Genomic DNA, 18,348 nt, shown 5'->3' on the forward strand with positions numbered 1-18,348 from the left:
TCCCCCACACTGGAATCATAGATAAACTTACCAAGCTGGGCATTAATCCCTATGTCACTCGATTGGTTGCCAACTGGCTTACTGCCAGAACCCACACTGTAAAAGTAGCCAACTCCAAATCCAGCTCCAGACAAGTGGAGTACCTCGGGGTTCATTCCTGGGACAGCTCTTGTTTGGCATCTACTTCTCTGAAGTACAGGCCAACACTAAGGGACTCTGGCTAACAAAGTTCGCAGATGACTGCAAACTGGGAGCCATTATTGAATCCCCAAATGATGTGGATATTCTACAAAAGGGCCTTACAGAAACAGATGCTTGGTGCCAGAGCCATGGGCTCAAGCTCAATGCAAAGAAATGTATAGTTATCTCCTTTGGGAAAAAAACATGTACCTGTGAATTATCACATAGGTGGCAGTACACTAAACACTGAAAGTGTGATAAGAGACTTGGGGACACAAGTGGACAGTGGTCTCACCTTCGATAACCACATCGCCACAACAGTCAGGAAATCCTTCTTTGTGGCGCACCTCTTCCCTAAGGGCTTTTCATCCAGAAAAAAGGAGGTCATTGTCCCACTGTACTCATCCCTCATTAGACCCATTATAGAATACAATGCCCTGTTTGGTATGTACCTCTCAAGACATCTGCAACAACTGGAAAGGCCGCAGAAATACCTCACTAAAAGAATCACAGGCCTAAAGCAGATGCTCTATGCTGACCATGTAAAAAAACTCCAGCTGTACTCTGTCGCATATCATCTACTCAGAGGCGATCTCTGCTTAACATACAAGGCCATGTCAAGCCCAGAGCTGTTGGACATGCTACACTTAAAGAAATCCCAATCCCTCAGAGACGTACGCTCCAGGGATCTAAACCTTTTCATCACAATGAACAAAAATGCTGGAGGAATAGGTTCCTGACCCAGAGACTCCCCAGACTCTGGAATAGACTGCCCATACATGTCAAGCAGAGCACTTCTTTGGCCCTCTTCAAAAGGAACCTTGATTGGATGGGAGATGGGAAATTCACCTAAGTGATCATGTCAGTCGCCCTGCTAGACCAGGGGTCCAGGGAAGTAAATACTGTGGGAAGAAATAGCCAGGGAATTGTTATGGCTAGGCTTGTATAGGCCCTAGGGCTGATAGCTTAGTACCAACCTATGAATGTTACATGAGTTAACATATATATGTATAGGTGTTGGAAGAAAAGATTTATTGTATGTTGCCTTAATAAGCTCTGTAATTGTATTTAGTGTGAATGCATAGTTGATGATATCAACTTTAAAATACAGTAGTTAAAATCAAGTTGATATCTGTTTGCTCTAATAATATAAAACTAAATGCTGTTTAAAAATATGTATGATGTAAGTATGGGATTTATAATATGGGTGTGCTTTGATATTTGTTTTGGTTTATGATGGTATTAGTTTAATATTAAGTAGTAGCAACAGATTGAGATTGTGTAGTATAATGGAGTTGTTTGACAGTGGTTTATATGATTATATCATCAAACCAGGAATTTTTGGTCCACATTAAGGTATATAAATGTTTTTAGAATGGATTATTCAGTATTAGTATTACTGCGTTTGTCTAGAACAAGTTGTTTTAGAATTTGGTCCTTCTTTAAACAGTAATTCATTTTTAAATTATGTCAGTTTACAAATGTATTTCATTGAATGTTAATTGTCTTAATAATCCATTAAAAAGGGTAGTTTAAATATTTAAAGTTGCACAAAGCTCAGATCGTTTTCTTACAGGAAACACACCTATTGTCAAAAGATCTAGATTGTTTTTAAAAGACTATTCAGTTCAGTTGGGTCTAGTTTTAGATAAAAAATAAGAGGTACTCGTATTCTGTGGAAAAATTCATTGGTGATGCCTAAAGTGTAAAGTGGTTGATACTTATTCTGATAATGAATGGTATTCTTGGATTGGTTGTAGTAGAGATGCATGTTTGTAAATACTTATTGGATTCATGGGATTGGAGCTAAATTTACTAAGAAATATTTAGATATTACATTGTATGCAAAAGGAGAAATGGTTATAGCTAGGGATTTTAATTGTGTCATATCTAATAAAGATACTACTAATGACAAAACACAGACGGTCTTCAGTTGCTAAACATTTAATTCATTTTATTAATTTAATAAATATGAAATACATTTCTAATTTAAGATTAACAAGATCTCTTAATTTTACTCATTCATTTAGATTTGGTACCCAAACCAATATTGATAAAGTTTTTAGTGCAAGTAATTTGTATTCTGAAATTGAATATGTGTTGATAGTTGCAAGTCCTTTAACATGCCACAGTGCAATTGCAATTACTTTTACTCTAACATTAAAACTTAATAATTTTCTCTTTTGGTCTACCATTTGTTATTCTTTTTATAGTTTTCTGCATTTCATAATGTAATCATATATATTTGTACATGTACACATGCTCATATATTGTTTACAAGTATGTACTCTGTCTCTTCACGTCACTGTGTTTGTATTAGATTACAAGATTGTTTGCAAACTTCCTACTAGCATTTTAAGAATTTTTTTTCTCCGTGAACTACTGCTTATTCTCACATTCATGCTAAATTTTTTACTTGATGTGTGGTGTTTTGATTACCATGAATGCTGTAGTAATTATTTTTTCAAATATCATTACATTTGAATTTAGAGATTCTGAGCTATATTTCTAGATATTTTTATTTTTGTCATAATTCATTACTTGGACAAGTGTTGGTGCTATTTTACATAGTGTTTTACACTTTGTGCATCTTATTTAGTTACATAGAAGAACTGATTGCCTGATGCTTCCATCTTTTTTCTCAGAATAAGTTCTGTATATAAAAAAGCTAAATTAAGATGTACCAACAGGAGATGTGTATAGTGCATTGTGATGTGAGATTTGCATCTGTATCTACAGACAAGGAAGCAACTGCTTTTAGAATGTTTGTCCAGGAAGATGATATGGGGTAAACCAGGTCAGATGTAGCCCTGAAAGTTAAAATTTACAATTAGTTCTCCTTAAGGATCTACCATTATAAGTGCTCTTACCCTACAAACAGCTGTACTGCTCTTTCTGAAAAGGTACATGAATTCAGGAAAATAGACCTTTTTCTTCATCTCTTGCTTCAGGTAACAGATGAAACTTTCAGTGGCTGAACAAATTACCAAAGTGGATTGCTAACTGCACTGGCTTTTGTCATCTTATGGTTAACTGCCAGTTAAAGTGCTACTGTGAAAGGCTGCTCCACTTGGTCATTTGGCCCATAGCTGCTTCCATTCCTTGTTTCAGAAATATCTCTATTGTTTACATTTATGTTGCTGCCCACTTGGTCATCGATTAACACGTTTACTAGGCATCATTTTGAAATGGAATTCTATGTATCAGGCTGCCCCTTGCACCTCTGTACTACAAGAGTTAGCTGTATGAGCCGCCTTTTGGTACTTCTGGTACTACTCTACAAAGGAGTTTTGCATTTTACTGCTTGGAATGCTTTCAAGTAATTAACATCTGCAGGAGTATTTCAGAGTATAATGGATATGTACTCTTCAAATTAGTTGATTTTTGTGAGAAGGCATTCTGCAGGGGTGCTTAGTACATTCCTACTGTTCCAAGTTTTCATGGCCTCTTCATTCATATCTGAAAATGGTTTAGCTGGATATTGGGCAGCTGTGTATTTTTTATATTCATGTGTTTACATCTTTCGGTTTATGTTCACTGAGTGCATGGAAGTTGAAATGGAAAGTGTAGGACTTGAGTGCGACTGCCCACTCTGGGGCATGGTCCAGCAGGATCTGAAGAGATTTCAAAAATTTGCTGTGCTGGCAGTATCAAAAGAAATTATAACAATTATCACCTGCACAAGAGTTTCTTACAATTTAGCTGATGTGGTATGCATCTACTGTTTCTTTGTACCATATTAATTTTGTTTTTCTTTACAGCCGTAGTTGGCCAAGCAAAGCTTCTTCCTCCAGAGAAGATGAAGCATGCCATCAAACTAGTGGATGATCAGATGAACTGGTGCGACAATGCCATGGAGGTATTTGCTCCATCAGATTTGTATGTAGTAGTAGTCTAAACTTTATAAAGCTTGGAAGTGTGTGTGTGTGTGTGTGTGTGTGTGTGTGTGTGTGTGTGTGTGTGTGTGTGTGTAGTGTTGACCATAATTAAAAAACAAAATGAATAATAAGTTAGCTATTTCTAAATTGTTTAAACTGTCTGTATCAGAATACCTTCCAAAGCCATGGAATTGATGCTGTACAAGTTGGTCAACTCTTGGTTTCGATCACCTGTAGTCATCCAGCATAGCTAAGGTAGGTAAGGCTACTACCAAACCATTGTCTGAATTAATCCGTCAGAATGAAAACCTTTGTACTTTTGTCAAGTCTTTAGATTCTGCAGCATAATTATGATGTTTCCAAAAACTTTACATAAGTTGTACGTATGCTGCAAGCAACTAAAGTGGAATAGTAACAGCCATTCACATATTATTTTATTTTAACTATTCTGTAGTCCTTTTGCCACTTGTACATGTGGTCACATGTGATGCACTCATTGAGTGACTTGTAGAGCACATTTAATGCTCATTTTAATGATTTTTAGTCCAGGAATTTTGTTTTTACAACTGTTTATTGATCATTTAAATGATTAGAGTCTGTGATTGCCTCCATATCAAACCACTGCAGAGAATCTTAGTGTAATTGTGATAAAGCTAGAGGTGGATAGATCTATTCTAGTGCCATGTCTTCCAACAGTTAGATGTCTTTAGAGGCTGTGCCTCTGTATTTTCTTTTCTTGATTAGATGAAGGTAACTGATGTGATAACTACCTTTGAGTAGGCCATCAGATGTTTCTAGAGTCCAAAAAACAAAACCTGGTTGAAGAACATGTCATTGCTGGTACTGTGTAGTACATTCTAGATAATTCAGCTGTATTTCAACTTTATGCACTTTTTATGTAGCTTTTTCTCATGATATTCTCAGAGAAGCTTACTAAGTACCCTTGCAGGTGTCAAATCCCAACAAATGATTAGCACCTTAAGTTTTTGCTTTGCTTATTCCAGACTGAAAAGTAACTGTACCATTTGTTGTTGTCCCTTGCATTCAAGCTTTTTCGTTAAATTGTGTTACTACTACAAAAATAAACTGAACTTTTGTTTTTCAGTATCTGTTGGATCAGACAGATGTCCTGGTGGTTGGAGTGATTGGGCTACAAGGAACTGGAAAATCTATGATCATGTCCTTACTTTCTGCCAACATGCCTGAAGATGATCAGAGGTAATCAAGACTGTGCTGTTGAATTGTCGATATGAATTACTTTAGTAAAATTTGGCTTTGTTTACTGTGATAAGAAGTTAGATTAGACATTAGACCAGCTCTAGTTGTACTGTAGTGCTTGTCCCAGATGTGAGAGTAGAAATAACAGAATCCGTCTTTCATAATTCATCTTTGTTGGATTCTGAAGGATGTTGCATGGCACTGCGTAATACGGAGTGAGCATGCTAACAAATTGCAACCATTGTGAGTTTTGCTGATTTAAAGTCTTTGTAGCAGCAGTTCATAAAACATTGGTCTTGGAGTAGCTGCGATTGTTCATTTTTATTTTTTTCCTCAGCTGTCATCCCCACCTATGTACTTTTTCATATTATCTGTAAAAGAGGTATTGAGATATTCATAATTGCTATTCTCCTTTCTACTTGCTGTACTTAAATCATTGTCTGATTCTCCACAGTTTCCAGTTATGAATTAATCTGTCAATTGATTTTTGACCCCGGATTCTCCACCTGATACTTATGTTCAAGATATATATTTTGAAAAATGGTTGTCAGTGACCTACACTAGAATTATAGATCTTGCCTTATTCTGTGCTTGTTTTGTTTTGTTTTTTTTTTGTGGGGTGGGGTAGAGTACATTTTAAAATACATCTCAGAGCATTACATTAAATGGCATATTTGTAGTAAAAAAAACTGCACCTATAGATCTTAGACTATCCAGCCTATCAGCTTCACTGGAAAGGATTGATCCGCTCCTAGGTGCCAATATAGCAAGCAGTTCTTATTAAGCAAATTGATCCCCTTCCGTACCCTACCTCCTGTAATGCACCACTTCTCCCTTTTTCTTTTGACCTCATTTACTGCTGTAGCATCAACTGTGATCACCATCATCCTATTAGAGATGTGTTCTCTTTTCTTATTTTAACATCTGTAAAACTGATTTTTACAGCATTTGCAATCTCATTTACTTTGCTAGCAGTGTCCTGTTATAACATTTGTACTGTGTTTTGCACTGTATTTTTCTACCCCTTCCTATCGTCTTCCCTCTTTTGTCCACAATTTTTTTGTGATAGTATTTCCAGTTAGTGCACTTGTTGCTGCAATTATCAGATCAGGTCTTATGTCTCATCCATTCAGCAGGCTTCATCTGGATGCAGTACCCTTGCAGCTAACTACATGTTTTTTTTCAGTTCCATTAATTGCCAGGCAGTCAAGTCTGTCTAGAAGGGTGATCCAAATCTTTAGTCTTTTAGATGCAAAATGTGAGAGCAAATGGCAACATTTTTTTTGGGATAACTGGAGTGGACTGTATCCTTTTTTTTTTTTTTTTTTTTTTTTAGCTCCCATTCAGTTCTCTTTCTTGGCCTCTCTCTTTTTTACCTTGCTTCACAACCATTTAAGTCCATTTGGCAGTGATTTCTAATATCACAAAGGAGTTCATTTTCAGTCTTTTGCTTCCTAAACAAACTGGGAAGCACTTTTCTACATCACCCTCCAATTAGAGACCTGATATGACCTTGGGACCACACAGAGCTGTGTCCTTTTGAATCAACACATTTAACAAAACTCAAATTTGTCTTGGAAGTAAATTTTTTTTTCTAGTGGCAATCACTTCTGCAAGATGTATTTTAGAACTCTAATCCCTGTCTTGCAAGCTGAGATACTTGATTTTTCATAAAGACATGGTTTCCTTCTATATGTGCAATTCCTTTCTGCCCAAGGTAACTGCAGAGTCTTCTTTAAAGGAAAACTCAACCCTAGAACTAAAACATCTGTTTTTTCCCTCTGTCTTTGTTTCCTGACCTATTTTAATACCTCAGAATCACTCTAAGTGCTTTATTTGTAGTTTTAGCCTAATTTCCACAACATGGCTACCAATGGGGCTTAATGTATCCTCGTGATCTTGTTCTCTCTCAACCCTTTCTGTTTCCCATAATGCTTGTATGACTCATGCCAGACATAAGGAAGTAACTTTGAATTCCCATGCCACTGACATCTAATGGGATTTGTGGGGGGTCACTGTTATTTTCTTTACCTTCTGTAAAAGGGCTGCTTCTTTTCTGTCTCTAAGCACCCTATTTGGCTCAGACCTTCTTTTACACTATACTCAAATGTTATCCAGCTACAGCCAGAAAAGTAACTAAATTGCAGGCCTTTGTTCAGTGTTTTCTTTTTGTAGTTCAAGAGGAATTGAGGGGCCCGAAGCAAAAGCAGTTCGCAAATGCCGGTCGGCCGACTCCTGAGTTTTAGTTTTCCTTTAAACCAACCTCTTCATTTGCCTGCTGTTTTCCTTCCTTCTCCATGGAGGGGGGCTGCCTTTATTCATTGCCTGGATGTTAACAGACAGTTAGTTTTACCTTCAACAGGCAAAGCAGTTTCGACATGATAAATTGTGATATTTTCCTAAGGAAAATTAGAATATTTTCAATATTTCATTGTCTAGATGTATGGATTTGTCATAGTTGAGTCATCTAATGTTTCTTTACTAAGTAAACCAAAGGCTTATTCCACTAGAGCTCTTTCTTTACTGTTGTGTTATTTAAAAATATTCAGTTTATGGCATTCATGCAGAGGCCATCCTGGCATCCATGCATACCTTCTGCAGACTGTAGATTTTAACTATGTAATCTCTTCTACCCTTTCTTCCAAAATTACTATTACTGAACCACTTAGCAGAAAGCAGAAGCTGAGCAGGGTAAAAGGGCTTTTATTTTAAATTAACCTGTCTGTAGACCTCTGTTGCTGCATGGAACAAGGTTTGCTGCTTTCTTGTTAAAGTTTAGTAATCCTTATTTGCAGACAAAATATTTTGTTGTTTTGCAGATGGACCTTAAGGTAGTGTTATGAGCTGAAAATTATAGTTTGCTGACCGTGAGAAAGAAATGTCAGTTTGCTGACAGAGGAAGGGAAAAGAATTATAAAAACTGAGACTTCCTTGATGGGCATCAGCAGAGTAAGGTCAAAAGCTCTGACCTCTAGGCAAGATCATAAAAATTTTGCCATAAATCAGGAGTTTAGATTGTCTAGATCACAGGAGAGACAAGCATGATTTAATCTCTTTCTCCAGAGTTGAGAAGAGAGGGCATGTGCAGAAAGATTGATTGGCAGCATTAAACCTGGAAAGAAATGATGTACGTGCGATGGTGACCCAGGAATAGGGAGAAACCACCCAGACAATGGAGAAGATTTACCTAGGCTTGGAGGTCTCTTTAGAGACAAAAATTAATCAAATTCATGCAGAAAGTTTTAAAATAGGAAATTCCGTGGTTGACAGTGTTAATACTAATAATAAAAGAAACCAACAGATGGAGGAATCCCCTCACAGATCACTCTGACACAATAACCAGCTTACAGATGAGAGATAACGTTACCAAAGAAAAGTTTGTATAACTGGCGGGAAATCAAGAGCATTTACATAAGAAATTTACATTGTCCCTGCGAGTTCTGTCTTCTAAGCTAGATATGTTTCACATTCATCCCAGAATAAGTGGAAAGGAGCGATTGTATGGCCTTTGTGAAGAAATGTTTGACTCAGTAGGCATCCGTCCGGCAGATATATACATGGGGAGGGCACACAAGGTGGATGTTCCACTTGTCTGCATCAGGAAACAACCCAGAACAATGTTAGTTAAATATAGTTCTTCACTCAGAAAGAACATTCTGTCTATGCTCTGGAAGAGGGATAGTATTTATAAGATCAGGGACACTAGTATATGCAGACAATAACTGTTTGGTGCCCAACAGGATAAAGAAAATGTTAATTTATTTTTCTGTGATATCCCCACTCTGGGCCAGTAATCTAGGAACCTGAATCCTCACCACTGACACTGGAGGGGGACATTCACTTGCAACAGAATGGATACACTCAGCATTTCCAGATGAGACCTCTCAGCATAAAGTACGATTTCCCTTAATAGCACACAGGGAACCCACTCAACCTGGGGGTCTGGGTTTCTCTCTCTCTCTCCCCAGGTCCCCAGTAAGGCTCCCTACTGGCACAGCTGCAGAGTTAAATCCTCAGCCAAGTCCTCCATCACTGTCTGTATGAAACCATTGCTTCGTGCCCCTGCTCCTAGTAGCTGACACGCACACACTATGAGATTTGATTTTCACACACACACACACACACACACACACACACACACACACACACACACACACACACACACCTGAGTAAGGCTAGCACAGATTTACTAGCAATGCCCACTTCTGCCCAGACTATGAAGTAGTTATCCCTGCCATCAGGCACTACAAAGCCAGCTACCTAAGGCTCTTGCAAGGGTACCTAATTATACTGAGCGAAGGTAATATTAATACAGATGGTAATGTTGACCAAACAGCAAGGCTTTCAGGAATGGCCTGAGGTCTCACCAATTAAGTATATGCAAATGCTCTCAAAACTTAAATAGTTTCTAAAAAAGACCAGCCACAATGAAAAGTTTAAATATATTTAATAATGAGTAATAAAAGAACATGAAATACAAAATATTTATTTACAGTAAACACCATAGTGGCAACCACAGGAAATATTAAAATAACACAGATGAGTAGATTCACACAGCTACAGAAAAACAGTACTTAAGTAATATCACTGTATTTTCTTGACTGATCTAAAGAGTTACTATTCCCTGGCTCACTTATTAGAGCAAGGCTAGATGAAGTAGATGAGGGATCGTTCTGTGTCAGGTTTCCAAAACATGGTGCTCTGTGTGACTGAAAAACTTCTTAATATAATAGATAAATATTATATGTTAAGTTGTCAATCTCGCCTTCATTCTTGTTTTGATGGAGTTGAGCCGATCCTCGGCTCCATTTTCTGCTAAGCTCTCCGAGTCACTTTTTACCTTTCGAGAGGGCAGCCCCCATATCCCATGATGCAATGATGCAAGCATGGCCCCCAGATCTCGCTTTGTCCTACCTTATATGGTAGCCTCCTTTTTTTTTGCCCATTTAAGTATTTTTTTCTTAAAAAATTTAAGCCCCTTTTTTTTAAAAATTATTTACATTTTGTGACAGAAAACTTTTTGTTTTGTCTAATTTAATTTAGTCAACTTTACTCATTTTTCCTCCCACCTTTACCCTGTTGTATTTATAGAAATACCCTGTGGTATTTTGTTTATAGAAATACCTTGACTGGTTTTATTGTGTGTTTTTTTTGTGGTGTGTGTGTGTGGGGAGGTTTAAGAATGGTTTAAGGTGTGTCAGTGCTGTCAGAGAAGTGTGTGACAGACGTCAGAAGATGTATTCTTCAGGGCCTTACACTTCTGGACTGCCCTGCTTGGGGCCCTTTGCCTGCAGGACTCCGCAGAGAGGACTCAACAAACTGATCCTTAGGTCCTTTTAAAAGACGGGGCAAGGAATCCTTAGCCTTCCGCCGGAGTCGGCTCCGGGCCAAGCCTGCTCCACCTAAATTCTTAAATCTTCCAAGGCCTAAGCCTGCGTTTCTAGCCTGCGTTCGTGAGCCGATCGAGTCGAACTCTGCTCGAGTTCGCTGTCGGCAATTCTGTTTAACAAGCCTTCGCACCGATGGTTATCGGCAGGATCCCGATCGGTGACATGGTCGTGGCAGTTCATCGTTCGCGTACCTATGACAGGCCCGACACTCGGTGTCGGCTCGCTCGTCGGCACCGCCGATGGTGTGGCTGTATGCTGTTCGCTGAGCCGATACATCGAGGCTTCCTGTCGGCCCGGTCAAGTCCGACCGAGAAGTATATCGGCCCGATGGCTCATTCCTTCCGATGGCTCATTCAGGAAAGCTGGAGAGTCTTCTTTTTCAACGCTTCACCCGGAGCCGCAACGCAGTCCTCTTCTTTGTCAGATCATGACCTAGACTGTCAGATCATGACCTAGAGAAGTCACAGTAGATTACCCATCCTGGTAGTGTACCAAATGTTATGTTACACGTACTGGCCCAACATGTTGCTATAGTTCCCACTCCACATAGTTCCTGGAGCTTGGAGTCTTCAGAGCTTGGAGTTGGAGTTCGAGGCTGAGAGTTGGCGGCTTCGGGGAATATACCCCCTTCTGTATCTCCTTCTCTACCTCCCTCTCTCTTCTTCGTGGTCGGGTTTCGATTCCTCGGTGGTTCCATGAGTGGGGTTCTCCGAGGGGTGAGTGGCATCGACCCTTTGGGGTGAGTGTGGCCCTTGACCTCATCGGCCTCGGCTCGCCCTCTGAGCCTCGCCTTTCTTCTCGCTCTCCCTGACGGTTCTCTCCTTCCTTTCTGGGATAGCTTACAGAATGACATCACATATGGTCATCTGGCTGTGTTTTCCACATTATCACCAACAGTAGAAGCTCCCAGAATTTTAGCACCTATGTGTTATCATACAAACAGGTAGACCTTTGCTGAGATCTGCTGCAGCTTCTGGAAGTCCTAAAACAATTTCAAACCTCCACCCTTCCAGAGTAGCAGTTAGCTCATCCCAAAGACAATGCAGGAAGCTTCCTAGTTCAAACTTTTTGTGTCTGGCGGCATTCAAAGCTGTGAGATAACATCTTTATGGCCTAATTTAATTTCAGCTATTTTCCAAAGTTAGCTGGGAGTGAGCTTTATCTCTTTCTCTTCCAGTATCCTCTGTTAAAACATATACCTTTAAACAGTTGCAGTAATACATGTATATTTCTTTTCTGTCCAGCAGGACACACTGTTGATACATTAACACAAGCAACTTTACAAATATATTTTTCAACACAAGCATCTGTACAAATCAGCTTGATATACAAATGGCATATAATTCTTTACAAAATTCCAGCTAGCTGTGCTGGCATATTACACATCCACTGACGTACTTCTCCTGGTATGGATGACAATACGTCACATCGTCACACTCACAGTAAAGAAATGCAGGGAGATGCATCTTGGATTTAAACTACTGTACCCTGTGACATTCATGATTTTTTCCAATGGGCACCAAATTCTACACAAATCCACAAATCCTGAATGACTGTTAGTGAGCTGAGAAAAAAAGCAGTTGGAGCCAGAGGAGGGACATGAGGATGAAGGACAACATGAGTTCTCTCTCACTGCAAGATGGAAGAACAAAATAATCCAGTGAGAGGTTGCTGGAGAAGCCCTTTCCACTCTTCCAAAGAAAAATGGTGAAAAAGACAAAAAAAAAAAAAATGCATGAACACTGGGAAAAAAATGTAGAATCAGTGCCCCTCTCTAGCCTTGTCTTGTTGAGGATGGAGCATGATTGATGGGGCTAATGCCTTAATGCCATGTAGTCAGCCATGTTACAAGGTACATCTTTATATGCATTTAGTTATAGTTTTTAGATGTCTCTTCAATGCCTAAGCTGATTCACTTGTATGTGGAACATGTGATGAATGCAAGATATGTTTGCATCCCATTTTGTTAATTATATATTTAAAAAAAGTATTTTTAAGAAAAGAGTTCGGATGTGAAGAATAAATGTTGTATATGGAGACATGGTTATAAAAGAAGGCATAGTGTTTCCGACTAGCAGCTATTTTAAGTGATCATTGCTGCCAAACACATGTCTGCTAGCTGATAACCTGCCCTGCATAGTTAGGGACTGCCCAAAAGAGTAAATGACCCTTCCCTTTTTCCTTGCTTCTCTAAAAGATGGGCCGGTGTCTGGGCCTGTGCCATTATAGTATAATTAAACATATGTGTTTGTCAGTCTTACACGAAACTTCTATGGCAATCCATGTATGATGCACACTGATAGAATGGGAAGAGACAATATTTTGGCACTGCTAATTCAGCTGAGAGGAGAAATGGAGATGCGAGAAAGATGAATAAAGAATGAAAAGATGTTAAGAGCCCATTATAGGGGTTGTTATAGGGGTAAATACTGAATTAGGATAAACTAGAATGAGGGAGGCCTTATGAACTTAGAGCAAAGCCATGAAGACTTAACTTTTTCTTGCATACACCAAAAGTAAGCAAGTGCTTACCCCTGAAGTTGACCATGTGACATGACCACCTGTAAGAGAACAGGCGAAAATAAGTAAGGTACTGGCAGAGTATTATTACTGGCTTTACCAAAAAATATGATGATGAAAGTAGAGAGAAATGAGGGACTATTTGAAAAAGCTGACTATGCAGAGGCTGACAGAATCACAGACAGTAAGACTGATGGCAGAAATTACGTAGGAAGACATTTGGGATGCCATGCAAAAAGAAAGTTGGAAAACCCCCTGGCCTGGCAGTCTCCAGACTGATGCCTGGAAGGGCTCCAAGGAGCTAGTGATAGGGATATGGTATGAGCTTTTTATAGAAATTCTGTGGGAAGAGGAGGCCTCTGAAGCCTGAAAAAAAGCTGTATTTGTGTAATTATGCCCAAAGCTGGCAAAGATCTGATGAACCCAGAATTGTATAGCTCTATTTTGGTATTAAACCATGGTGGCAAAAAGAGTGGCCAGAATATTACCATGAATGATAGAATGGGATCCATGTTAAGTTCATAGTTTGTTGCCAAACTTTTGATGACATCAACAGAGCTTATTCTGTAGGCTTGGGGAGTATGTTGAGTTAGAACATGTCCATCCAGCAAGTCTTGTTTATTTGTTAGTTTAAGTTTCTGCCACTAGTGCAGATGTTTATAGAGCCTTTTGGGTTTGCAAAGAAATGGGTTACATAGGATTAGGTCGTTCATGGCCTGGTACGCTGATGAGTATACATATGGTCATGTTAGTCTGTCAGGATGCGTAAAGGATTTAAGATTTTTAATTATTATGGTTTGGAAATTTTTGAGGACTTTTCATTTGAGTTGTATGCTTGGATTTGTATTCCCATTCCTGATGTTCCTTTCCCCCACTTACCAATCCACTTTTGCTTTTTTTTTTTTTTTTTCATTTTCAGATCCTATAGAAATGCTATTTCACTATCTTCCATATGCAGTTTCTCCAAGATCCTTTTTTCTCTACAAGGTTATTTACCCCATCCATGTACCCAGTAATTATATATGTTACTTGATTTTTATCTACCCCCCTTTCACGGATCTTCCTTTCTCCTTTTAGGTCTCAGGGACCCTTTGGTGCAGGCCACAGGTTAACCTGTGCTTCTCTCCTTCCTCCGCTAAAACCTTTGGACTCTGTAGTTATCCTTGACAAGATGGTTGCTGTAGTTTGTTACCTTTTCTTCTGGTAAATAACTTGAGTATCTTTACAGATCTTGCATTGCTTAGTGTTTTCCATAACCTTCCTGTCCATCCCAAGTCCAGTTAGGGGAGGCTTGATGTCAGCATAGCAGAGGGGGTAGACTTATAGCTGTGGTTATTTTTATGTTGTTGTTGAACTATATTTTCAGCTGTTTTTTAGCATTTTCATACCAAACTAAGAGAAATTCTTAGGATGCTGTATGTACATATGCAAACTGAATCTTCTGCAAAATAATTTATTGAAAAACTTGTTTGAGAGAGAGCTACTGCCCAGTTTGCCTCCCAAATAAATGGAAGCTGGACTGCATCCATTCACACAGTCCCTTTCAATGTCAAACTTAGTCATGTTTTACTTTGCAGAGATTAAAAAAGTTTTGCTGCCACTAAATGCTTTTGACAGTAGTAGTTTTTGATCTGAGCTACATTGTATTTTTATGCTTTAATGAATGCGTGGCTTTACGGCAGTATAATTAATCAAACAAACTAGCACTGCATTTATGCAGCATTCTGTTTATAGCAAATGTTTTTGTATACACCACTGCAGTCGAGTGGCCTCCAAAAGACATGGGTGAATGGGCATGCCTTCGCTGAAGGTTGGGCGTCGGGCTGGCAACTCGGCACCATAAAAATCTGCTGCCAATCATTAGCGGACCAGAGTTCTGCTGTGGCGACCCCTAACCAGGAAAAGCCGAAAAGACAAACAACATGCTTAAGACTGATAAGTGAAGAAACTGCAGGGGTTATGGCATCCATTATGCCCAACCTTGCCCACAAACACACTGCAATAATTTCTTGGACTATGTTTTTTGGAAGGAGCTATTGGCCAAGATATTTAGGGAATTGGGGAGAAAGACTTTTTACTCCAGAGATGAAAGCTGTTAGAATGCAAAATATTGTTTGTGGTAGTTGAGACAAAAAAGGTTTTGATTAGCAAAGATGTTAAGTATTTGCTTCTGCATAGAAGATAGCCACATAGGGAAGTAATTTATTTGAAGAAATTTTAAAATGTATGTTAAAGGAGATGGGATAAAAAAGATTAACAATAAACATACAAAGATTATGGACTAGAAAAAATTCAGAAAGGAAATGTTGGAAAATTCAAGTCATATAAGAATCTTTTATTTTTGTGTTTAAAGAATGATGACAATCCCTTTTCTCCATGTAATACAGTGGGTTCCTTTGTTTCTGCATGGCCAAACAGGATAGTGCCAGTATTGGTAGATGGCACCTTGGTGTAGTGTCTTAGTCAAAGGAACCAAATGGGCTTCTACCGAAGTACTGTACTCAGATGCCAGAGTTTCAGTTATGACTTTGTTCCCTGTAGGACCCACAGCCTTCACATTCCGAGATTGATATGCTGTCTTCTGCACTACATTGGCATTTAAAAACAGAAATGTAAGCCTTGTGCTCTCTCTCTTAACTGTTCATTTTGTTCATCAATTCAGCCATTTTAACAATTTCCTTTATTGTGTTCATCATATGTTTGACATGCTAATGATTTATTGTTGAAGTGAGAAAAAAGTTTGAAGATTGCAAAATTAGTTTACCCACTGTGTTTGTCTTTTCCTTACCCACATCCACTTTTAGTGGAACCTACGGCGTTCAGCAGATGAGTGCTACATAGTCTAGAGCACTGGTCCCAGTGGCTGCATCTAAATTGAAGATGCAGTAGCCTACCCATTGTCCATGTTAATCAACAGATCAGTTCAGGAAAACTAAATTCTAGGCAGTTCAGGGGAAAAAATTAGATGTCCTATTCCTATGTTGCAGTATTCTTGGTGTGGGATTTCCTGCCTCAAGCAACCTGTATGTTGGCTCCTATACAAAAGCTTCAGCTTGGCTGTTCTAGTTGTGTGGGACGTCACAAGTAGGGCCATAAACCAGGGACCTTAAATGTGATGTCTACATGCACAGACCTCAGAACTTTTCAGCCGCATATGACAGATGCAGCATGTGCCTCGCTCCTTCACCGCAAGACGTCTAAAAGCTAAGTACCCCATTGGTGTTTTTTTTTCATTTCTAGCTAAAGCTTGGTTTGTTATAGCTGTCCTTGGCCAATGTCAGGAAAGAAGGGCAAATGCCAATGCGGGCGCCAGATACGCACAATTGCTGCGTTTTTTGCTTAGGCCGGGAGCACGATCACAACGCTTGCTCTATCTGCCAATATTTTGTTCCCAAGACCCTTCGCAGCCATCTGGCCGCACTAAATCTCTACCTGGAAAACCAACTGCTTAAAAAATTAGCTCTCAGGATGAATCCCGCCTTGGAGGCCCCGACTGAACCTCTGCGAAAGAAGGCCAAGTTTCCTAGGCCCTCTTCCGCTTCACCAGCTACCGATTTAGAAGTTGAGGGACGCCCAATGGACTCGTCGACTTCTATGGCTACTACCTTGGAGGAAGCCGCTTCACAGTCAATGACTGGCACATCCCTGGAGCTAACCCAGACACCAGCGCCGAGGTCGAGGGGGAACCAGACACAGCCGGGCTTCTGGCCAGGATCCCTCCACCAGACACTGTTTCCCTTAGCCAGACATCCAACTCCAGACCTACTACCAAGCCTACTCCAGTCAAAAAGAAACAAAAAACTAAACATCTCGCTACACCCGCAGAAGACCTGCCAGATTGGCAATCTTTCACCTCTTCATTAATGCAGGCCTTTGTGTCCCTTAGGCCTTCAGCCTCTTCTCTAGCTACTCTTCCTCTGCTTAGCCCTAGGCCTGCCTCTGTTTCTTCTCTTCCACCACTTACCTCACAGGAGAAGGAAGAAGAACAAGAGGCCTATTTTTAATCATCTGAGGAATCAATTTCTTACACTTCCCAAATAGCCTATCCTCAAGAGTATTCTCCACCAGATGATGAATCCATTGAAGGAGACCCCCCCAGGGGCTATCACCTTTGGTGAAACCTTCACCAAAATGAAAGAATATTTTAAATGGGACATTTCACAAATGTCTGAGACTCTAGAGGTATTTTGAGCTATTACAACTGGAATCTCCCTCCCCTTCTGCCATTCCACTTGTCATCCCTTGGCTGTTTAGATGCCTTTGCCTCTGCGTCAAAGACACCAGATTCTCAGCCACCTGCCCCTAAGAGGCCAGACCGCTTCTACAGGGTGCCCGATGACCAAAAATTCTTAGTCAAGCCTCCATTGGCAGATCTTGATGTGATTGCCATTTCACCAGATAAACAATCCAGACTCATTCCGTCTGCCTTTCTCTTATCTATGGACAAAGACAGCAAAACTACGGGTAGAATTGGAAAGAAGGTTTATACCTCTTCCACTTCGGCCTTTAGAGCCATCAACTATCAAACCCATATGACCAAATATGCTTTGGACCTGGTCTCTCATGCCATGACTCTGCTGGCTGCTACTCTTGACTGTCCCACTAAAGCTGACATCTCTTCCAAACTATTTCTGGCTGCCCAAGTAGCCAGACACTCAGTCGGATGTAGTTATGATGCTGCAAAGGCCTCTGCACGCTCTGCAGCATCTGCCTCTGTTCTCAGGAGATACTCCTGGCTTTGTCTGCAACACTTACCAGAAGACTTCAAGTCTAAAATCTTAGATGCCCCTCCGGACCCTAATTTCCTGTTTGGCAAACAATCAGCTGTTCTGTTTAAACATCTGCAGGCAAAGAGCAAGGAGTTACAAGACATCAAGCATCTTTTGGTGTCCCCAATTCGCAAATATTACAGGAATTACCCTGCTAAGGCCACTTTAGTCAAACGAAACCTGCCCTCTACTGGTCCTACCTCCTCCGGACTAAGAGGAGGAACCAGAAGACAAACCCCTACCAGGCCAGCTGTCTCTCAGCCTCCCTCTAGACAGCCCTTTCAAGACAGAGGAGGCCCCAACAACGCGTGACTGCTTTGCCCACCTTCCCCTTTCTGCCCGCCTCTCCCACTGCCTCCCCATTTGGAAAACCATCACCACAGACAAATGGGT

The 18,348-nt window shown here is 40.0% G+C and overlaps 1 protein-coding gene across 2 annotated transcripts in view; it reads left to right on the plus strand.

Moving 5' to 3' along the window:
* SMG9 (SMG9 nonsense mediated mRNA decay factor) overlaps positions 1-18,348 on the plus strand; it is a 684,281-nt gene that overhangs the window by 128,133 nt on the left and 537,800 nt on the right. For both annotated transcript variants that reach the window (XM_044080557.1, XM_044080556.1), the window contains exons 4-5: positions 3,942-4,039; positions 5,164-5,276. In XM_044080557.1, coding sequence (XP_043936492.1) covers positions 3,942-4,039; positions 5,164-5,276 — 211 coding nt within the window. The remainder of the gene's footprint in view (positions 1-3,941; positions 4,040-5,163; positions 5,277-18,348) is intronic.

The sequence above is a fragment of the Protopterus annectens genome, chromosome 8.part0 (genome assembly GCF_019279795.1).
Source record: "Protopterus annectens isolate FY-2018-M chromosome 8.part0, PAN1.0, whole genome shotgun sequence".
Classification (NCBI taxonomy): domain Eukaryota; kingdom Metazoa; phylum Chordata; order Ceratodontiformes; family Protopteridae; genus Protopterus; species Protopterus annectens.